This window comes from Oppia nitens, unplaced genomic scaffold (assembly GCF_028296485.1).
Source record: "Oppia nitens isolate AA-2021 unplaced genomic scaffold, nextdenovo-longstitch-racon4-pilon3 scaffold2_pilon_pilon_pilon, whole genome shotgun sequence".
In the NCBI taxonomy this organism is placed as follows: domain Eukaryota; kingdom Metazoa; phylum Arthropoda; class Arachnida; order Sarcoptiformes; family Oppiidae; genus Oppia; species Oppia nitens.
In genome coordinates, this window is record NW_026533210.1 from 425,001 (window position 1) to 448,497 (window position 23,497).

The 23,497-nt window shown below is 27.8% G+C and overlaps 7 protein-coding genes across 7 annotated transcripts in view; 4 read left to right on the forward strand and 3 right to left on the reverse strand.

The window, feature by feature from the left end:
* The window catches only part of LOC128955089 (uncharacterized), an 8,601-nt gene extending 4,041 nt beyond the window's left edge, over nucleotides 1-4,560 (forward strand). Inside the window, exons 3-9 of the mRNA XM_054300726.1 lie at nucleotides 1-232; nucleotides 390-799; nucleotides 1,126-1,540; nucleotides 2,258-2,444; nucleotides 2,763-3,232; nucleotides 3,503-3,861; nucleotides 4,148-4,560. The exon at nucleotides 1-232 is cut by the window's left edge and continues 244 nt beyond it. Coding sequence (XP_054156701.1) covers nucleotides 1-232; nucleotides 390-799; nucleotides 1,126-1,540; nucleotides 2,258-2,444; nucleotides 2,763-3,232; nucleotides 3,503-3,861; nucleotides 4,148-4,560 — 2,486 coding nt within the window. The remainder of the gene's footprint in view (nucleotides 233-389; nucleotides 800-1,125; nucleotides 1,541-2,257; nucleotides 2,445-2,762; nucleotides 3,233-3,502; nucleotides 3,862-4,147) is intronic.
* A 1,540-nt stretch (nucleotides 4,561-6,100) lies between these two features.
* LOC128955091 (thymus-specific serine protease-like) lies at nucleotides 6,101-7,925 on the forward strand. The gene is made up of 3 exons (XM_054300727.1): nucleotides 6,101-6,525; nucleotides 6,871-7,247; nucleotides 7,513-7,925. The coding sequence occupies exons 1-3, from the start codon at nucleotides 6,101-6,103 to the stop codon at nucleotides 7,923-7,925; spliced, it is 1,215 nt and encodes a 404-aa protein (XP_054156702.1).
* An 871-nt stretch (nucleotides 7,926-8,796) lies between these two features.
* On the forward strand, nucleotides 8,797-11,526 carry LOC128955093 (putative serine protease K12H4.7). Its single transcript, XM_054300729.1, has 5 exons — nucleotides 8,797-9,015; nucleotides 9,378-9,847; nucleotides 9,917-10,263; nucleotides 10,530-10,920; nucleotides 11,517-11,526. Exons 1-5 carry the CDS (start codon nucleotides 8,797-8,799, stop codon nucleotides 11,524-11,526), a joined length of 1,437 nt encoding a protein of 478 aa, XP_054156704.1.
* A 667-nt stretch (nucleotides 11,527-12,193) lies between these two features.
* On the forward strand, nucleotides 12,194-14,184 carry LOC128955094 (putative serine protease K12H4.7). Its single transcript, XM_054300731.1, has 4 exons — nucleotides 12,194-12,320; nucleotides 12,479-12,921; nucleotides 12,988-13,345; nucleotides 13,792-14,184. The coding sequence occupies exons 1-4, from the start codon at nucleotides 12,204-12,206 to the stop codon at nucleotides 14,182-14,184; spliced, it is 1,311 nt and encodes a 436-aa protein (XP_054156706.1). The 5' UTR covers nucleotides 12,194-12,203.
* A 492-nt stretch (nucleotides 14,185-14,676) lies between these two features.
* Nucleotides 14,677-16,799, reverse strand: LOC128955096 (putative serine protease K12H4.7). The gene is made up of 4 exons (XM_054300733.1): nucleotides 16,641-16,799; nucleotides 15,863-16,332; nucleotides 15,432-15,802; nucleotides 14,677-15,089 (listed from the first exon to the last, which is right to left on the reverse strand). Exons 1-4 carry the CDS (start codon nucleotides 16,755-16,757, stop codon nucleotides 14,677-14,679), a joined length of 1,371 nt encoding a protein of 456 aa, XP_054156708.1. The 5' UTR covers nucleotides 16,758-16,799.
* Nucleotides 16,800-18,218: 1,419 nt separating this feature from the next.
* On the reverse strand, nucleotides 18,219-20,694 carry LOC128955097 (putative serine protease K12H4.7). Its single transcript, XM_054300734.1, has 5 exons — nucleotides 20,691-20,694; nucleotides 20,274-20,470; nucleotides 19,708-20,180; nucleotides 19,012-19,385; nucleotides 18,219-18,691 (listed from the first exon to the last, which is right to left on the reverse strand). The coding sequence occupies exons 1-5, from the start codon at nucleotides 20,692-20,694 to the stop codon at nucleotides 18,279-18,281; spliced, it is 1,461 nt and encodes a 486-aa protein (XP_054156709.1). The 3' UTR covers nucleotides 18,219-18,278.
* Nucleotides 20,695-21,897: 1,203 nt separating this feature from the next.
* LOC128955098 (putative serine protease K12H4.7) lies at nucleotides 21,898-22,619 on the reverse strand. Its single transcript, XM_054300735.1, has 2 exons — nucleotides 22,604-22,619; nucleotides 21,898-22,310 (listed from the first exon to the last, which is right to left on the reverse strand). Exons 1-2 carry the CDS (start codon nucleotides 22,617-22,619, stop codon nucleotides 21,898-21,900), a joined length of 429 nt encoding a protein of 142 aa, XP_054156710.1.
* Nucleotides 22,620-23,497: the final 878 nt, after the last annotated feature.

Here is a 23,497-nt window from a genome sequence, read left to right on the forward strand (position 1 = left end):
AGTTTGTCGGATATATGAATAGAAAGTTATCACTGAATACTAAAAATACAAAATGGATAGCATTTGGCGGATCGTATGCTGGAAATCTGGTCGCCTGGCTTCGGGAAAAATACCCGCAAGCAGTGGCCGGTTCGGTGGCCAGTAGTGCACCGGTTGAGGCGCGCTATGATTTTAAAGAGTATTTTGGCGGTGTTAGCCATGTGTTGGGCGCCGACTGCACTAATCAGATCAGGTATGTATGTGTATGTGTATGTGTATGTGTATGTGTATGTGTATGTGTATGTGTATGTGTATGTGTATGTGTATGTGTATGTAAAATGCTAAACATTTATAAATTATAGTGTAATTTACCTTGATGATGATTTACTGATGATGATATCCCTTTATAGTGAGGCTGTCCATCAATTGGATGACCAGTTGAAAACAACACCACCAGAGGAGGGCTGGCATACCATTGACAAATTGTTTAATTTGTGTACACCATTGATGGGTACCGACTTAAATACAGTACACAGCCTAAAGTTAAGTTTGATTATAACGTTTGGTGTGGCCGCACAATATAATAGCCGACCCGGTACACTGGGTATTGATCAGGCATGTAGTTTGATGATGACTACCACCAACGATACTGGTGTTGTTGGGTCGACAACACCAACAACAACACCGTTAAAAAGGTTGGCAACAGTCCAGTCTAAGTACAATTCAATACATTTGGATAATTGTGTAGACTATGACTACAATAAGTCAATTAATGACTTAAAACAAACGTCAAAAACAGCGACAAAAGTCAAATCCGGTGGTAAGTGTTATACAAAAAAAAATTTTAATTAAAATTTTTAATTAATAAATTTATAATAATAATTAATAAAAGATACTATATTTATAAAAATAATATATTTATAAAAAAATACTATATTTTTAAAAATACTATATTTATAAAAAATACTATATTTATAAAAATACTATATTTATAAAAAATACTATAGTTATAAAAATACTATATTTATAAAAATAATATATTTATAAATTATATTGTTTAAAAAAACAAACAATTTTAGTACACAACTATTGTTTATTTATTAATTAATTTTGAATAAATATATATATACTGTATATATTGTTTAGTACGTCAATGGTTTTACCAGGCATGCACCCAGTTAGGTTTTTTTGTGACCACTGACCTAGCGGACAGTCCCTTCGGCAACCAATCCGTACCCATTGATTACTATCAGAAATGGTGTGCCGCTATTTACGGTCCATATATTACCGGGGAGTTTATCCAGACTCGGGTCAACCGTACTAATGCCAACTATGGTGGCCTGAATCCAGGGTCGGACCTAACAAACGTTGTGTTTGTTAACGGAGCTGTCGATCCCTATCATGTACTGAGTATAGTCAACGACCTAAACAACAACAATCAGTCTATACGAGCTATACTAATGAACAGTACCTCTCACGGGACGGATATGTTAGGCCCGTTGGCCAGTGATTCACAGGAACTGATCGACGGACGGCTGGCCATCGAAAAACAAATACAATTGTTTTTGAAGTAAATGTTATTTTATTAATTATAAATTAAATTAAGTTTTTAGTTAAATATTTAGATTATAAGTACTTTAATAATACTGTATTAAAATAATAATACTCTCAATAAAAATTATACAATTTATTATATAATATATAAAAAAAATAATTACTAAATATTTATTTTATAATTATGATTATTGACTGATTTTTTTTAAAAAAATAAAAAATATTAATATATATATAATAAAGATTATACCTATATATTGTAAATTGTTTTTTATACATAATTTTTTTTAATATAAAGTATATCTCAATCATTTAGATAAATTGTTTGGAAATTTTAGTAAAGGAAAAAAAACTATAAAAAATTGATAATTTAAAAAAAACGTTTTTAAATATAATTATTTTTAAGTTCAACAAGATAAATTGCACTGTATAATAATAAAACAAAACACTTAACCTAGATAAACTGATTATATTGAATTTATAAATATATATATATATATATAGCATATATATATTATAAAAAATATTAAAGTTATTTTTAAATTATTATTATTATTAATTGTACATTAAGCATTTAATTTTATTTAATAGTATAATAATTTAGTACTAAAAAAATAATTATAAGAATTATTATAATAAATATTATTAAACAATAAAATAAATAAATAATAATGAATTTTACAATATTTCTATTGAATGGCCTATTATTGTTGTTGTTGTTCAGCATAAGCACCTGTATTAGTGATGAAAATACTAGACTACTAGTAATTGGTGATCAACCGATGCTACCCAAGTATAATAGTATGTTTCAATTGCCAATTGCCGACAAATATGTTAATACATTACCCGATAATTGGTTTGACCAACGAGTCGATCACTTTAACACTAGCGATACCCGTACTTACAAACAGGTAATTGTGTTATTATTTATATATATTATTAATACTTATAATATTATAATTATAATATATTACTATATTATATTTTAATTATATATATTTTTACTTATATATTAATTATTATTAATTATTATATATTTATTATAATTATATAATTTTATTATTATTATAATAATATTATTGAATTATATATTGAATTATAATATAATAATAATTAATTGATTTTTTGCTTATTTCAAACACTACTAACATACACACACACACACACACACACACACACACACACACACACACACACACACACACACACACACACACACACAATAATAGCGTTACTTTATAAACAATAAATTTTACAAAACTGGTGGACCAGTATTTCTAATGTTGGACGGAGAAGCTGAAGGAACTGACTATTTTGCAACTGCCGGTGCAATGGCCCGGTATGCCCAACGATTTGGTGCATTAGCTGTAGAACTGGAACATCGATTCTATGGCCAGTCGATACCGACCGAGGATCTATCGGTTGATAATTTGCGATACCTGACCGTTGAACAGGCACTCAAAGATACAGATGAATTTATCCGGTATTTGAACGGAAAGTTATCGCTGAACAGTACGAGTAAATGGATAGTATTTGGCGGTTCGTATTCGGGATCATTGGCCGCCTGGTTTCGTGAGAAATATCCGCATTCAGTGGCCGGTTCGGTGGCCAGTAGTGCACCGGTTGATGCACTCTATGAGTTCAAAGACTATTTTGGTGACGGCAAACTGTTTGGCACCGATTGCACCGATCAGATCAGGTATGGACAATAGTAGTAGTAATAGTAGTAGTAGTGGTAGTAGTAGTGGTAGTAGTAGTAGTAATAGTAGTAATAGTAGTAATAGTAGTAATAGTAGTAGTAGTAGTAGTAGTAGTAGTAGTAGTAGTAGTGGTGGTGGTAGTAGTGGTAGTGGTTGTGGTAGTGGTTGTGGTAGTTGTAGTGGTAGTAGTAGTAGAAGTAGTAATAGTAGTAGTAGTAGTAGTATATACACAAAAAATAATTATCTATTATCTATTTTGGATAACATAGAGAAGCTGTTCGCCAATTGTATGATCAATTGAAGACACCGGAGGGCTGTCAGGCCATTAGCAAACAATTCAATTTGTGTACGCCATTGAACGGGACAGTTATGGATTCGGTACACGCCATGATGCTAGCATTGGTCGGACCGTTTGGTGTGGCCGCACAATACGATGGCCGGCCAGGTATACTAGGGCTGCGTGAAGTTTGCTCAGTGATGACCAACCGGTCGACACCCATACCATTGGACCGGTGGGCGAAATTGAGGAAACAGTTTGCCAGTGGTCGGTGTATTGATCACGACTACAATCATAGTATCGATGGTATGAGAAATACATCAAAAACATCGCCTTTTGTTAAAACTGGCGGTAAGTGTTAGATAATAATAATAATATTTCAAAAATTGTCATCAATATTATTATTATTATTATTATTATTATTATTATTATATGATATGTTATTATTATTATTATTACATTATATTTAGTAAAATCTATTTTATATTTTTTACTTAAAAAACCTATTATAATATAGTAATTGTATAAAATTATATTATGATAAGTATATCTGTATTTATTTAATATAATTCAATATAATTACAATAATTTATTATAATATCTAAAATAATATATATATTTATATATTAATATATAGATCGCCAATGGTTTTACCAAATGTGCGCTGAGTTTGGCTTTTTTATGACCACTGGCCTCGAGGACAGTCCGTTCGGCTATAACTCGATTCCGTTGGAATTTTTTACTAAACAATGTATGGATATCTATGGCAAACAGTTTAGCCCAGAGTTCATACAGACGGCCGTTAATAGGACTAACCGTTTATATGGAGGTTTCAAACCGGACGTCACTAATGTTGTGTTTCCTAACGGTGCTGTCGATCCGTGGCATTTGAGAAGTGTATTGTCGGATCTGAATCCGACTACCCGTGCTATTTACATGAAAAGTACATCCCATGGGGCAGATATGTTGCAACCGTTTCCCAATGATCCCAAGGAGCTGACCGATGCCCGGCTGGCTATTGAAAAACAGTTGCAATTGTTTTTGCAATAAAATAAGTTGAATATAATATCAATACTATAATAACTTATTATAGTAGTAATAATTTATAATTTAAATATAATTATACATATAAATCAATTTTATATATATACAGTATCTAATGTTTCTATATATTATTATAATATTTAGTAACAATATTTGTTATATAAAAGTTTTTGTAATTTGTAATAAATTAATTTTTTTAACAAAAAATAATAATTTTATTTTTAATTATATTAATAATAATAAATTGAGTAAAAAAACAAGATAATTAATATAATATAATTTTCTAATTACTTGATGATTATTAATATAATATAATATATATTATAACAATATTTAAAACTTTTTATTTAAATACTTATAGAGTATAGTAATAAAACTGAAAAAAACTATTAATACTTATAGAGTTTCAATTTCCTCAACAATATTATAAATTATTTATTGAAAAAAAAGTTTTAAAGTTATCATCATTTTTTATTATTGATAGTTACAATTATATAACAAAAAAAATATTTAGCATAAAAATAGCAAAAATAATGCTTAAAAAACAAATGTGTTAAATATATATATTTTTAATATTCAATATAAATACTATAAAAATTATATTATTAATGATATTGTTATTATTAAGATTATTGTATTAATGACATAATACAAAATATAATATCAAATATTAAATAAAAATAAAGTAAATATCTATTTATATATTATATATTGAAATTATTATTATATAATTTAATAATATATGATATTTTATTTTTGTAATCCCAGATATCTGAAGTAGTTTTATTTTAATAGATAAATTGTGAAATTTTTTATTAAAAAAATAATTAGATAATAAAAAATAAGTTTATTATTATTAATAATAATAATAATAATAATAATAATAAATTAAGTGCAACAAGGTTAATCAATGGATACTAATCTAATAGACCAGTATGAAACTACTTAACCTAGATAAACTGATTATATATTCAATATATATATATATATATATAAATAATTGGTAATTATTTTTTTTTGTATTATTTAATTGTACATGGTACATTAATCCTTTAATAAGTATTATAATATAATATAAAAATTTAAAAAAATAATAATAACTATTATTAATAAATAATAATGAAATTAACAATATTTCTATTGAACGCCTTATTGCTGTATTACAGCACCTGTATTAGTGCAAATAGACTACCATCAGTTGGTAATAGTCGACCCGTACACAGGTATGGTATGGGTCGGTGGTGGCGGATACCCATTCCCGACAATCATATCCAAACATTGCCAGACAATTGGTTTGACCACCAACTAGTGGATCACTTTAACACTAGCGATACCCGTACTTTCAAACAGGTAATTGTGTTATATATATATCATTAATAATGTTAATAATAATTAATTGAATTTTTTAAAAAATTTCAAACACTACTAACACACACACACACACACACACACACACACACACACACACACACACAAACACACACAATAATAATAGCGTTACTTTATAAACAATAAATATTACAAAACTGGTGGACCAGTGTTTCTAATGTTGGACGGAGAAGCTGAAGGAACTGACTATTTTGCAACTGCCGGTGCAATGGCCCGGTATGCCCAACGATTTGGTGCATTAGCTATAGAACTGGAACACCGATTCTATGGCCAGTCGGTACCGACCGAGGATCTATCGGTCGATAATTTGCGATACCTGACCGTCGAACAGGCGCTCAAAGACACGGATGAGTTTATCAAGTTTGCTAACAAACATCTATCGTTGGACAGTAGTAGTAGTAAATGGATAGTATTTGGTGGATCATATTCGGGAAATCTGGCCGCTTGGTTTCGGGAAAGATATCCGCACGTAGTGGCCGGTTCGGTGGCCAGTAGTGCACCGGTTAATGCTGTCTACGAGTTTCAGGGATATTTTACGGGTGTTAGCCAATCGTTGGGCACCGAGTGTACCAATCAGATCAGGTATGTGTGTGTGTCTGAATGTATGTGTGTGTATATATGTGTGTATATGTGTGTGTCTGAATGTATGTGTGTGTATATATGTGTGTATATGTGTGTATATGTGTGTATATGTGTGTATATGTGTGTATATGTGTGTATATGTGTGTATATGTGTGTGTCTGATTGTATGTGTGTGTCTGATTGTATGTGTGTGTCTGATTGTATATGTGTGTATATGTGTGTATATGTGTGTATATGTGTGTATATGTGTGTGTATATATGTGTATATGTGTGTATATGTGTGTATATGAGTGTATATGTATGTATATGTGTGTATATTAATAATTTTTTTTGTGGATAATATAGAGAAGCTGTTCGCCAATTGTATGATCAGTTGAAGACACCGGAGGGCTGTCAGGCCATTAGCAAACTGTTCAATTTGTGTACGCCATTGAATGGGACAGCCGTCGATATCGATTCACTGCACAATATGATGATCCAGTTGTTGGCAGCGTTTGGTGTGGCCGCACAATACGATGGCCGGCCATATACAATGGGTGTCAGTGAGGTATGTGCAATCATGACCACCACCACCAACGATACTACTGGGTCGACACCATTGGACAGATGGGCCAAATTGAGTGCTAAATATAGCAAAGGTCAGTGTGTGGCCCACGACTACAATGAAAGTATTAAAGATCTGAAAAATACATCAAAAACATCCCCATCGGTAAAAGCCGGCGGTAAGTGTGATATACAACTGTATTAAACTATAGTATAATAATTATAATAATTTTTAAATTAATATTATAATAGTTTTTTAAATTAATATTATAATAGTTTTTTAAATTAATATTATATTTATAATTATAATTAACATTAAAATATACTATAAATAGGAAATTAATATTTAACTGTTTGTGTTTTTTTTCTATAAATAAAAGTTAAAATAAAAATAATTATAATTTTGTACTAAATTAAGATAATATTTATTTTTTGTTTAATCAGTGAGACAATGGTATTACCAAATGTGCGCTGAGTTAGGCTTATTTATGACCACTGGCCTCGAGGACAGTCCGTTCGGACAAAACTCGATTCCATTAGAATTTTTTACTAAACAATGTGTGGATATCTATGGCAAACAGTTTAGCCCTGAGTTCATACAGACGGCCGTTAACAGGACTAACCGTTTGTACGGCGGTTTCAAACCGGACGTTACAAACGTTGTGTTTACTAACGGTGCTGTCGATCCGTGGCATGCGTTGAGTGTATTGACGGACTTGAATCCGACTACCCGTGCTATTTACATGAATAGTACATCCCATGGGGCAGATATGTTGCAATCGCTACCCAATGATCCCCAGGAGCTGACCGATGCCCGGCTGGCCATTGAAAAACAGTTGCAATTGTTTTTGCAATAAAATAAATAATTGGTTATAATTATAATAATAATATAATAGTAATAATAATTAATTGAAATATACTTTAATTTATATTATTATTATTTTTGTTGTTGTTATTAACTGTTATATATTGTGTGTATATATAGATATTACTTAGATTGACATTACATTTGTTTTATAATTTAGTTATTTAATAAAAATCATATTATTATAAATATATATTAAATAGCAAATATTAAAACATATTATTATTTCAATTTTGTAATCACTGGTTAAATATATGATTAAATTATATTATAAGTACTTATAATTTAGTAATAAACATATTTTTTTATAAACTAATTAATTTATTAGTAAAATAATATAAAAAATTATAGACAATAAGCTAAGTTATTAATTAATAAATGATTTTAAATGTTATAACATTTTTTATTTTGTATAAATTAATATTTATTTTCCTCAAGTATTTAAAACTAAAAAAAAATTGTTAATTAATTTTTTTTCATAAAATTGTTGTAACTTTTTTTTAATAATATCTTTTAGTTAATTTAACAATAATAATAAAATAAATTTATTAATGAAATTGAAAACTAAATGATAATAAAAAAAAGATTATAATTAAGTTAAGTGCTTAATAAAAATTAATTCAATCAATTAATTCAATACAATCAATATGTAGTAATAGTACATTAAGGTCCACTTACCCTAAATAAACTGATAAAATAACAATTATAAAAAAAAATAGATAAACAATACATGTATATAAATAGATATCCCATAACATAATAAAAATATAACTTTATAGTAATTATTAAAAAAAAATTTTAGTTACTTTTTAGTTATTAAAAAAATAATAATAATAAAAAACTAATACTAATATAATTAAAAAATGAAAATATTTATATTGAATACTCTAATAACTTTATACACACTATTATACACCGGCACCTGTATTAGTGCTAATAATAATAATAATAGACAACTATTTGCTACCCGACCAGTACTACGACCACCCATTGGCGACAATTATGTCAATACATTACCGGATAATTGGTTTGACCAACGAGTGGATCATTTTAACACTAGCGATATCCGTACTTTCAAACAGGTAATTGTGTTAATTAATTATATATATATAAATTTATTATATATAAATATATAAATTTATTATATATAAATATATAAATTTATTATATATAAATATATAAATTTATTATATATAAATATATAAATTTATTATATATAAATATATAAATTTATTATATATAAATATATAAATTTATTATATATAAATATATAAATTTATTATATATAAATATATAAATTTATTTAATAAAATATCCCATTAATACTGTAAATATTAATTTATTGTTTTTTCAAATAATCCTATTAAACAAAACAAATAAAAAACTACTAACACACACACACACACACACACACACACACACACACACACACACACAACAATAGCGATATTTTATAAACTATAAATACTACAAAACGGGTGGACCGGTATTTCTAATGTTGGACGGGGAGTCAGAGGCCAGCGATTTTTTTATAACCCAGGGTGGTGTGGCCAAGTATGCTGAAAAATTTAACGCAATGACCGTAGACCTCGAGCATCGATTCTATGGTAAATCGATGCCTACGGAAGATCTATCCACCGAAAATCTGAGATACCTGTCCATCAAACAGGCACTCAAAGATACGGAACAGTTTATCGATTATTTAAATAAGAAACTATCACTTATTAATACTAAATGGATAGTATTTGGCGGATCGTATGCCGGAGCACTGGCCGCTTTGTTCCGGGAAAAATACCCGCATTCAGTAGCCGGTGCTGTGGCCAGTAGTGCAACAGTTAATTCAATATACGATTGTAAACAATATTTCGGTGTTGTTAGCCAATCGTTGGGCTCGGAGTGCTCCAAACAGATCAGGTATGCTATTGTTAAACTCAATTGTGGGGCTATTAATATAAAAACATAACATCACTACCACTGGTATAGTCTGGCTGTCCATCAATTAGAAGATCAGATGAAATCCATAAAAGGTTGGCAAACAATTGGCAAACAATTCAATCTGTGTCAGCCATTGGACGGTACAGATCCGGGTTCCGTACATCAGATGCTCTATTCGTTGGCCATACCGTTTGCAGTGGCCGCACAATATAACGGTACAACTGATCTGGGTATCCGTCAGGTATGCGCAGTGATGACCAACTATACTTCGATGACACCGTTAGACAGATATGCAAAAGTACAGTCACTGTTCCTCAGAGGCCAGTGTCTGGATTGTGATTATAATAAGTACGTTAAAAGGATGAAAAATACGACATCGGATGTCCAATCCATGGGTATGGGCTATAAAAATGTTAAATAATAATCACTTGGTTTTTGTACCGTTTCCCGGTCCTGGGAATCCCGTATAGTGATGATAGCCCAGACCTCACTGAGTACCCCCCCATAGCACTTTCATAACTTATGTAACATAGTTATGAAAGTGCTATGGGGGTAATCAGGGGGTGGGGTCTGGTCTACCATCACTATACAGGATTTCCAGGACCGGTAATCCCTACAAAAACCTAATCACTTATATATACTGTATACAAACATACATAAGCTCGACAATGGATCTATACGACATGTTCAGAGATTGGCGATTTTACCACTACTAGCCTACCCGGTAGTCCGTTTGGACATAACCTAACTGTTGACGGTTTTGTCAAACATTGTACCGATATTTATGGCCCTGAATTCACCGCCCAATCCATACAGCGGGCCGTCGACGATCATAATGCCAACTATGGCGGTGCCAAACCTAACCTAACAAATGTGGTGTTTCCCAATGGTTCACTGGATCCGTGGTCAGTGCTAAGTGTATTGCACGACCTGAACAACAGTACCCGAGCCGTGTTCATTGAGGGTACATCTCATGGATCGGATATGATGGCCGAACAGCCAACTGATCCCCGGGTGCTGATTGATGCGCGAAAAACTATTGAAAAACAATTGCAATTGTTTTTGCAATAATAATAAAATAAATAGTGTAAGTTTTCAATACTGTAAATACTAATAATAAAATACATTATTATATTAATTGAATTAATTAATTTTGAATTTAAAATTATTATTATTTTTGTTGTTGATATATATTAAGTGTAAACTTTTTCCCCAATATTTTTAATAATAATAGCATAATATTTAAAAAAAATATATATATTAAATAAATATATACCGGTATACTGTATATATATATTTAAATTACAAAATAATAAAATAAATTATTATAATATTAATTGAATGAATTAATTTTGAATTTAAAATTATTAATATTTTTAAAAAATATATATTAATGTAAATTTTTTTCCCAATAATTTTAATAATAATATTATTTTTTCAAAAAAAATATTAACTAGTACTGTATCTATTTAATTGTATAAATATAGATATATATTTAAATTACAAAATTATAAAATAAGTTATTGAATACTTGTTTAGATAATAAGCTAATAGTAATAATAATAATAATAATAATACAGTAACTTATTTAAACTGAGTGCATCAAGGTTGAAAATTAATAATTAATAAAATTAATCAGTTCAACAAGGTCCAGTTAATCTGTTAACTATAGATTATTACTATGATATTGTGAAATTATTAATGAAATATTAAAAAACATTTAACCTAAATAAACTGATTATATCAATAATATTTATTTAAAAAAAATAATAATATAAATAAATAATAAAAATTTAATATATACAGTATTTATAAATATAATACAGTTAAAACATTTTAAAAAAAAATAATAAAAACATGTATGGCATGTATGGTCACCCTATTTACCGACACAATCATATAATATTAACCACATATTGCCCGACATTTAAGTACAATACAACCTGTATATTAACCTTAAAAAATAGCTCAAATATTCACTGCTATACTAAATTGTATCTCAAGTGGTTTTAATAGATAGATAGATAATATATTAAACTTTATAGTACTTTAAATTATAATAACAAATAATAATAATAATAATAACATATTTAAACCGAGTACATTAAGGTTGAAAATTAATTCAATAATATATATATAAATACAATTAAAATAATTTTATTATTATTAGTAAAAAAAACTTAACATTTAATTTAATTATAAGTATACTAATAATAATAATTAATTATAATTTAATAAATAAATAAAAATGAAATCTATTATATTTATATTGAATACCTTTTTAACATTACATACAACATTGTACGGCACATTATGTAGCGGCCAATCTGTCTACATGTATGGTATGCGTGGACCACCCGTTCCCGACAATCATATACAAACATTACCGGATAATTGGTTTGACCAACGAGTCGATCATTTTAATACAAGCGATACCCGTACTTTCAAACAGGTAATTGTGTTTATATATACAGTATACCGTATATACAGTATATAAATCTGTAAAAAAACAAATTATATGTAAATTAATTAATAATTATATTTAAAAAAATTTTTTTTTAAATAATAATATTTATATAGCGTTATCATATAAATGATAAATATTACAAAACTGGTGGACCAGTGTTTCTAATGTTGGACGGAGAAGCTGAGGGAACTGACTATTTTGCAACAACGGGTGCAATGGCCGAGTTTGCCTCAAGATTTAACGCCATAGCTGTCGAACTGGAACACCGATACTATGGCCAGTCGGTACCGACTGTGGATCTGTCGGTCGATAATTTGCGATACCTGACCGTCGAACAGGCCCTGAAAGATACCGATGAGTTTATCGGGTATTTGAATGGAAAGTTATCACTAACTAATACAACTAAATGGATAACGTTTGGCGGATCGTATGCCGGATCACTGGCCGCCTGGTTTCGTGAGAAATATCCCCAATCGGTGGCCGGTTCGGTGGCCAGTAGTGCACCGGTTCAGGTACGGTACGAATTCAAAGAGTATTTAGGTGTCGATAGCCAATCGTTGGGTACTGAGTGTACCAATCAGGTCAGGTATGTACTAATAAAACTGTATATATTTATATAAAAAACATGTTATTATTTTTATGACACACATAGAGAAGCATTCAAACAAATAGAGGATCAGTTGAAAACATCCCAAGGCTGCCAACTACTAACCAAACAGTTCAATCTGTGTACACCAATGAATGGTACAGATCTGGATTCAGTACATAATCTTAAGTTCAACCTAATTGTCCCGTTGGGTATGGCCGCTCAATACGATGGACAGATACCGTTAAGCGTCGGTAAAGTGTGCGCAATGATGATGACCAATGTGTCCATCAAACAACCGGTTGAACGATTGGCTAGTGTCCAGTCAGAGTATCTGAGCGGTAAATGTTTGGATTATGATTGGATAAAATATGTCAATCAACTAAAAGAGACGTCCAAAACAGCACCGTTAGTCCGGGCGGGGGTAAGTGCTATATACAGTATATATTAGGAAATTAATAACTAAAAAATAATATATTAATTAATTAATTTTTTTATATATAATAATAGTGATAATAATAATAATTTTAAAAATATTTTTTATCATTTAATATTATTAAATTAATAATTAATTTTTTTTAAAAAAATAAATATTATAATAGTTTTTAATTAATATTATAATAGTTTTTAATTAATATTATAATAGTTTTTTAAATTAATATTATAATAGTTTTTAATTAATATTATAATAGTTTTTTAAATTAATATTATAATAGTTTTTTAAATTAATATTAAATACACTATAAATAAGAAATAAATATTTAACTGCTTTTTATATATAATAAAAACAGTTAAATAAAAATAATTTTCTACTAAATTATGATAATATATTCATAATTTGTGTTTCAAGTGAGACAATGGACTTACCAGACGTGCACTGAGTTAGCATTTTTTATAACCACTGGCCTCGAGGACAGTCCGTTTGGTCGGAACTCAGTTCCAGTTGATTACTGGACCAAACAGTGTACCGATGTTTTTGGCAATGAGTTTACGCCGGAGTCAATCAAGAAAGCAGTGGACAAGTTTAACGCCGGTTACGGCGGTTTCAAACCTAACGTCACAAATGTTGTCTTTCCCAATGGATCGGTCGATCCGTGGCATGCGTTGAGTGTACTGAATGATCTGAACAATAGTACCCGAGCTGTCTATATAAACGGTACATCCCATGGATCGGATATGGTTCAAACAAAGCCAACTGATCCACAGGTGCTGACCGATGCCCGGCTGGCTATTGAAAAACAGTTGCATTTGTTTTTGCAATGAAAATAAAATATTGTTAATTAAAAAATACTCTACTATTAAATATTAAATATTTTTTTTGTTAAATGTAAACTAAATTTAAAAAAAAATTAATATATAACAAATTAATATATAATAAATTATTATTAATAATAAATAAGATATATATAAAAATAAATAGTGCTTGCTCACTTATTTAATAATAAATTTTTTTTTTGTATTTTTAATTATTATTATTTCTATTAAACTTATAAACTTAATAGTTAATAATAAATATAAATTTATTTATTTTTAATCTAAATAGTTTGATTAATTTTTCTATTTATTTAAAAATAAAATACAAATTGTAATTAATTATAATATTTAGTTTATTTTATAAAAAATATATCTATATATAAATTAATTGTAAATTTAACAAATAAATATTTTTTTTAAGTATCATATTATAGTAATACTGTATATTAATTATATATATTTTTATATAATATTAGGGTAGATATTATGATTTTTTATATTTTATTGCAAAAACAATTGCAACTGTTTTGCAATTGTTTTCCGGGCATCGGTCAGCTCCTGGGGGTCAGTGGTTTGCGGTGGAAACAAATCCAGACAATGGGACGAACCGTTTATATAGACAGCTCGGGTACTGTTGTTCAGGTCCTCCAATACACCCAATGCGTGCCACGGATCCAGTGAACCGTTAGGAAAGGCAACGTTTGTGACGTTAGGTCGGAAACCTCCGTAATAGGTGTTAGTCGTTTGGACAGCTTTCTGGATGAACTGTGGGGTAAATTGTTTGCCAAATATGTCGACACACTGTTTAAGATAGTATTCAACCGGTACTGAACGATATCCGAACGGACTGTCCTCGAGGCCAGTCGTCTGAAAGTAGCCAAACTCATGGCACGTTTGATAAGTCCATTGTCGGGCTATTTTGAAAAACAATTAATTAATATATTATTTTAGTTAATTAATTTAATTAAATAATTAAAATAATTAAAAAAAAAGTTAATTGTTTTTTTAAAAATAAATATCTATTATATATAGTATATACAATATATTATAAAGATCTTAAAATTTATATTATATAATAATTTTTACAAAACTTATTACTAAAATTATTTCTAAAATAATACTAAAAAATAATACTAAAAATTAATACTAAAAATTAATACTAAAAATTATTACTAAAATTAATACTAAAAATTATTACTAAATTTATTACTAAAACTATTATTATTTAATTATTAATTAATTAATATAACACTTACATCCGATTTGAACCACTGGTGATGTCTTTGAAATGTTTTTATAGGCTTTAATTGCTTCTCCATAATCATAGGCCAGACATTCATCTTTGCTAAACTGTTTGTGCAATTTTGACCATCTCCGCAATGGTGTGGACGACCTATCATCCATACCATCGTTGGCCATCACTTTGCATACCTGTTGTACACCGATTACACCGGGTTTACCATTGTGTTGGGCGGCCACAGCAAACGGCATAATCAGATTAAACCACATTAGTTGAACCGACGGCTGGTCTGTACCGTTCAATGGTGTACACAGATTGAACTGTTTGCTGATGACTAGCCAGCCCTCCGGTGTCTTTAACTGATCCTCTAATTGATGGACAGCATCTCTGAGTGATAACAATAATAATAATAATTTATTTTTTTTTGTTTAAAAAATTACAAAATACCTGATATGATTGGTACAGTCGGTGCCCAATACTTGGCTAACAACACCAAAATATCTACTGAATTCAAAGCGATCCTCAACCGGTGCACTACTGGCCACCGAACCGGCCACTGCGTGCGGGTATTTCTCCCGAAGCCAAGCGGCTAGATTTCCCGCATACGATCCGCCAAATGCTATCCATTTACTATTGGCCAGCGATAAACTATCGGTTAGTTTTAGGATAAACTGTTCAATATCTTTGAGCGCCTGTTCGCTGGACAGATAGCGTAGATTATCAACCGATAGATCCACAGTCGGAACCGATTTACCGTAATAACGGTGCTCCAGATCAATGGCCAATGCATTGAACTGTTCGGCATACTTGGCAACGGCACCATCTGTTATAATAAAGTCCATGGCCTCGGATTCTCCGTCCAGATAAAGAAATACTGGTCCACCAGTTTTGTAATATTTATTGTTTATAAAGTATCGCTATGTGTGTGTATGTGTGTGTATGTGTGTGTGTGTATGTGTGTGTATGTGTGTGTGTATGTGTGTGTATGTGTGTGTATGTGTGTGTGTATGTGTGTGTGTGTGTGTGTATGTGTGTGTATGTGTGTGTATGTGTGTGTATGTGTGTGTATGTGTGTGTATGTGTGTGTATGTGTGTGTATGTGTGTATGTGTGTATGTATGTGTGTTGTTGTTGTGTTTTTAAAAATAATAAAATACAATTAATAAATTACTGTATAATTAGTGTAATTTAATTTTTATAAATATTTTTTTTAAAAACTTAATTACCTGTTTGAAAGTACGGGTATCGCTAGTGTTAAAGTGATCGACTCGTTGGTCAAACCATTTTTCTGGTAATGTGTTGACATGATTGTCGGAAACGGGTGGCCGAAACATGCCATACATATTGGCATATTGTTTATGCTTTGTTGTATATTTTTTACCTACCGTTCCGCCGCTACAATAGCCATACAAAGTGTATAGACTTATTAAGAAATTCAATGAAAATATCGTTAATTTCATTATTAATTTATTTTTACAATTATTATTATTTTTTATTTAAAAAATAAATAAATAAATAAAATGTTTAAACTTAATTGAAAAGTTTTCATACAAAACAACTATTTATATACAGTGTATAAGTTATTAAATATTTAATCAATAGATTAATTAATTATTAATCAAAATACTATATATAATATAAGTTTATAGTTAACACACTTAACTAATATACTGTATATATATATAATTACTAATATAACTAATATATAATATATAATTAAGTGTGTATATATATAGTTTAGATAAATAGATATTAAAAGTACTTTATTATTGCACACTTATTATTATTATTTTTTAATATATATATATATAGATTTATTGTATTAATTGATTCAAACTTTTTGTACTAAATTTTTATTATCATCAATTTTTTGTTTGCTGCTAATTGCAGTAAAATTTTTAATTATTAATATTAAACAAAAATTATCTAATTATTAGCTAAGTTAACAATATTATAATCTATTTGTTATAGAAATTAATTAAATTTCTAATTAATTTATCAAAAATTAATAGGAATATATTTTTAATAAAACTTTGAATTTAAATTTTAAATTTTGATTAAATAAATAATTAACTTTCAATACAAATCTTATAATTTATTTTTAGTTAGTAATTAGAAAATATTTTTATTAAAAAAAATTAATAAAAAAATAATACTAAATGATTGATGTCAATAATAATATGTAATTAATAATAACGTTAATAAATAATAATTATTTTGTTTATTTATAAAATAAATTTCCAATTAAAATAACTAACATTAATATAGTAATAATTAAATATATTAATATAATATATAATTTATATCAATAATTATTTATGATTACTATTATTAAAAAAACATTAAAATTATAGTTTTATTTAAAATAATACTAAATATATTTCTTAAAAAATAGTTAGCCTTTTGTTGTTTTGAAATTTTGAATTTTTCTAATTAATAATTAGCTTATAAATAGATATAAAAAAATAAAATCAATTATTTATAAATTATGATTTTTATTTTTACTGTATATTCAAGTTTTTTTAGCAAAAATAATTAATTTTGTAAACATAAATAAACTGAAATATTATATCAAATTTAAATAAAATATAGTACAGTATAATATGATAGAAAAAAATATAAATTAAAAAAAAATCTTATTAGTTTTAATTTGACTTTTTAAATTAACAATTATTAACTACAAATAATTATTTATTTATTTATTTACTATAACAAATATAATATTAATAATAATAAAAAATAATAATTGTAAATTTAATTAATCAAATTTCATGCCAAAAAAATATATGATAATTACAGTACAGTATTATTATTATTATTATTATTAGGATAGATATTATTATTAATTTTTTAAAAATTTTATTTTATTGTAAAAACAATTGCAACTGTTTTGCAATGGTTTTGCGGGCATCGATCAGCTCCTGGGTGTCAGTGGATTGCTGTGCAAACAAATCGGAGCCATGAGACGACCCGTGTATGTATAGGGCACGGGTACTGTTGTTCAGGTCCTTCAATACGCCCAACGCATGCCAGGGATCGAGTGAACCGTTAGGAAACACTACGTTCGTGACGTTAGGTCGGAAACCGCCGTACAAGGCGTTAGTCGTTTGGACAGCTTTCTGGATGGACTGTGGGGTAAACTGTTTGCCATAGATATCTGAGCACTGTTTAAGAAAATAGTCGACAGGAACGGCATTATGACCGAACAGACTGTCCGGGAGGCCAGTGGTCTGGAATAGGCCGAACTCATTGCAGTCCTGGTATGTCCATTGTCGCACTAGATTTAACAAAAAAAACAATATGATATATATATATATAATTTTATTCAGTGTTTCGAAATGGGGGGTGGTAAGGCCATTAATTGGGAATTTATTAGGAATATATAAGGAATATATCAGGAATTTATTGGGAATTTACTGGGTATTTATTGGGAATTTGGGAAAAAATTATCGTTTAAAAAATGTAATAACCCCATCCTATATCCCACAAGTTTTTTTTCAAGATTTTTACAATTTTACCCCCCCCCCTATGCCCCCTGAGATCGAAACCTTGAATTTTATTATAATATTGCAACACAACAAAAAAACAAACACTTACTCCCGGCCCTAGCCATTGGTGATGTTGTCGACGTATTTCTATAGACTCTAATATTTTCATTGTAATCGTAGTCAATGCACTCGCCTTTGCTAAACTGTTTGTGCAATTTTGCCCATCTATCCAATGGTGTCGACCCATCCATATCGTTGGTGGTCGTCATCATCCCTTTGCATACTTCTTGTACACCGATTATACCGGGTTTGCCGTCGTGTTGTGCGGCCACAGCAAACGGTATGATTAGCCCAAATCTAAGCAAATGTACGGAACTGGTGTCCGTAGTACTGTTCAATGGTTTACACAGATTGAACTGTTTGCTGATTGACTGCCTGCCCTCCGGTGTCTTCAATAGATCCTCTAATTGATGGACAGCCTCTCTGAATGAATAATAATAATTAATTAGCTTTTAATTAATAATTTCTAATAATAATAATTTCTAATAATAATAATAATAATAATTTCTAATAATAATAATAATAATAATTTCTAATAATAATAATAATAATTTCTAATAATAATAATAATAATAATAATAATTTCTAATAATAATAATAATAATAATTTCTAATAATAATAATAATAATAATTTCTAATAATAATAATAATAATAATTTCTAATAATAATAATAATAATAATAATAATTTCTAATAATAATAATAATAATAATTTCTAATAATAATAATTTCTAATAATAATACCCAATAGGTTTTGAACATTTCTTTAAAGATTCTTCAACAACACCGAAATACTCTTTGAATTCAAACCGGTCCTCAACCGGTGCACTACTGGCCACCGAACCGGCCACTGCGTGCGGGTATTTTTCGCGGACCCAAGCGGCTAGATTTCCCGCGTACGACCCGCCAAATGCTATCCATTTACTACTAGTATTAGTCAACGATAAACTATCGGTTGATTTTAGGATAAACTGTTCAATATCTTTGAGAGCCTGTTTGCTGGACAGGTATCTCAAATTGTCTAACGATAGGTCAGGTGTCGCCACCGATTGGCCGTAATACCGGTGCTCCAACTCTATGGCCAATGCATTGAACTGTTGGGCATAGCTGGCAATGGCACCCTCTGTTATAAAGTAGTCACTGGACTCTCCCTCACCATCTAATACCAGAAATACTGGTCCACCGGTTTTGTAATATTTATCGTTTATAAAGTAACGCTAAAATGTGTTTATTATATATTTATACAGTAGTATAATTAATATTAAAAACAATTATTTATTAATTAAAAAATTAATTAATTAATTAATTACCTGTTTGAATGTACGGCTATCGCTTGTATTAAAATGATCTAATCGTTGGTCAAACCATTTATCTGGTAATGTTTGGATATGATTGTCGGGAACCGGTAGCCGTAACCTACCATAATTGTTAAACCCGATACCACTACAGTAACCATACAGTGTGTATAGAGTTACTACTAATAATAATACATTCAATTTATTAGTTAATTTCATTATTAACTATATGTTTTGAGTAACTTAATTATTAACAGAACTTATAATTTATTTTTAATAAATAAAATTTTTAAGTTATAATAATAATAATAATACTTATGACACTAAAAAAAAACATTTATATTTATATATAAATAATTAGTTAGTTATTATTTAATACTACATTATAGATAAATTTTTAATCAATTTTAGCAAATCTGGTTAAGTGTTTACTCATTGTACTCATATATATTATTGCAATTGTGATTATAATTTTTAAAAAATAAATAAATAAAACTAAAATAAAATGTTCAATTTTAATTGTCAAGTTATATGATAATAATAGATATGGAAAAAATAATAGTTATATTTATTACTAAACAGTTTTTTTTAATAATTATTAGTTAGTTTATATTTTTTAATCAAAGTTTAGATAAATTTATTTTTTTCAGATTAAATCAGATTAAAATAAATAAATAAATAAAAAAGGTTAAGTATTTACTTATTGTACTATAATTATTAATTTCACCTAAATTTTATTAATATATTATATATATAATTTATTATTGATTAATTTTGGTGCACTAAAAAAATATTGAATTTTTATTATTATTATTATTATTATCAATTTAATAATTTTCATTCAATATTGTTGTAATAAATAATAAATGAAACATTTAGTAAATTTTTATAAGTGATGTTTAATTAAGTATTATATTTTTGTTTGTTTAGCTAATTAAATATTACCTATTATTATAATTTGTTGGAAAATTTTTTTTTTTTTAAATCAAAAATACTGTTCAAACATTTACTACTTTATAATTTTATTGTTTTTTTTGTTTTAATTTATGTTAAAAATCGTTTACATTTTATTTTATAATATATTACACAATTTACTGTGAGCTAAATATATAAAGTTTAATTGCATTAAAAAATAATTTGATAAACATTTAATAATAATTAAAAAATATATTATTTATTTTAATAAGTTATTACTTATAGTTTTATTAACTATTAATTTATGATAATTACAAAATTAATATTAAATGATTGATGTCAATAATACTGGTCAATAATAATTTGTAATTACAGTTAAAAAAATATAATTAATTTGGTTTATTTATAAAATAAATTTCCAATTAAAATAACTAACGTTAATATATTAATAATTAAATATTATTTTTCTAATTAATAATTATAGAATTAATAAATACAAATAAATAAAAATCAATTATACAAATATGTAAATTATTATTATTATTTTAAATTAATAATAAATTAACTGAAAAATATTTAAATAATAAATAATAATAATACAACAAAATTAATTATAATATTTAACATAAATAAATAAATATTTTATTTTATTTTTTATAGAAATATATGATAATTAATGTACTATTATATTATGATTTTTATTTTTATTTATTTTTTAACTACTTTATTGCAAAAACAATTGCAACTGTTTTGCAATGGTTTTCCGGGCATCGGTCAGCTCCTGGGGGTCAGTGGTTAGCGGTTGAAACAAATCCGAGGCATGGGATGTCCCGTGTATGTATAGGGCACGGGTACTATTGTTCAGGTCCTTCAATACGCCCAACGCTTTCCACGGATCAGTTGAACCGTTAGGAAACACTACGTTCGTGACGTTAGGTCGGAAACCGCCGTAATAGGTGTTAGTCGTTTGGACAGCTTTCTGGATGGACTGCGGGGTAAACTGTTTGCCATAGATATCGGAGCATTGTTTAAGAAAATAGTCGACAGGAACGGCATTATGACCGAACAGACTGTCCGGGAGGCCAGTAGTCTGAAATAGACCGAACTCATTGCAGTCCTGGTATGTCCATTGTCGACCTTATTTTACAAAAAAACAATATAATATATATATATAGGATAATTATAGGGAATTTATAGGGAAATTACTGGGAATTTAATGGGAATTTAGTGGGAATTTACTCAAATATGACAAAAATTATCGTTTAATAATGCAATAAAAAAATTTCACCCTACCCTATAATTCCCCCCCCCCTCTAAGCTCTTTCGAGATTAACCCCACCCCCTGAAATCGAAAACTTTTCGCAACCCTGATATATACAGTATATATATATATATATAATTTTATTTATAATATTGCAAAAAACACTTACTCCCGGCCCTAGCCATTGGTGATATGATTGTCGGGAACGGGTGGCCGTAACATAGCATACTTATTAAACCCGATACTACTGGGCAATTGTTTTACTGTCCGGCAGCTACAGTAGCCATACAGTGTGTATAGACTTAACAATACATTCAATAATATTAACGATTTCATTATTAACTATATGTTTAATTAACTTAAAAAATTATAATTTATTTTATTTTCAAATATTATTTTTTTAATAAATAAATTGTTTACTTTTAATTTAAGTTTTAATTTAATAGTTGTTATATTATAGTTATGACACTAATTTATATATATTGTATATAATTAATTATATTTACTATTTTAATCATAATTTTGTTTTTATTGATAAATTTTAGTATTTTTTAATCAATTTTAACAAATCTGGTTAAGTGTTTACTCATTGTACTCATATATTATTGAAATTGATTATATTATTATTGATTATTAATTTTAATTGTCAAGTAATATAATAATAATAATAGCTATGCTAAGTAATAGTTAGTTAAAAAAAGGTTAAGTTTTTACTTATTGTACTATAAAATATTATTTCACAAATACTATTAAATATCAATATATCAAAAAATATTGATAATTTATTGTTATCAATTTTTCATAATTATCATTTAATATTGTTATAATAAATAAATAAATAAATGAGACATTTAGTAGATTTTTTATAAGTGATGTTTAATTAAGTAATTTTTGTTTGTTTAGCTAACTATATATAAATATGGCTTTTATTATAATTATTTTTTTTTATAGAAATTTATTTAGAAATATCTAAAATACTTTTCAAAATTGAATACTATATTGTTTTTATATTCAATGTTTTTATTTATTTATTTTTAAATCAATCGTTAATATTTTAATTTAT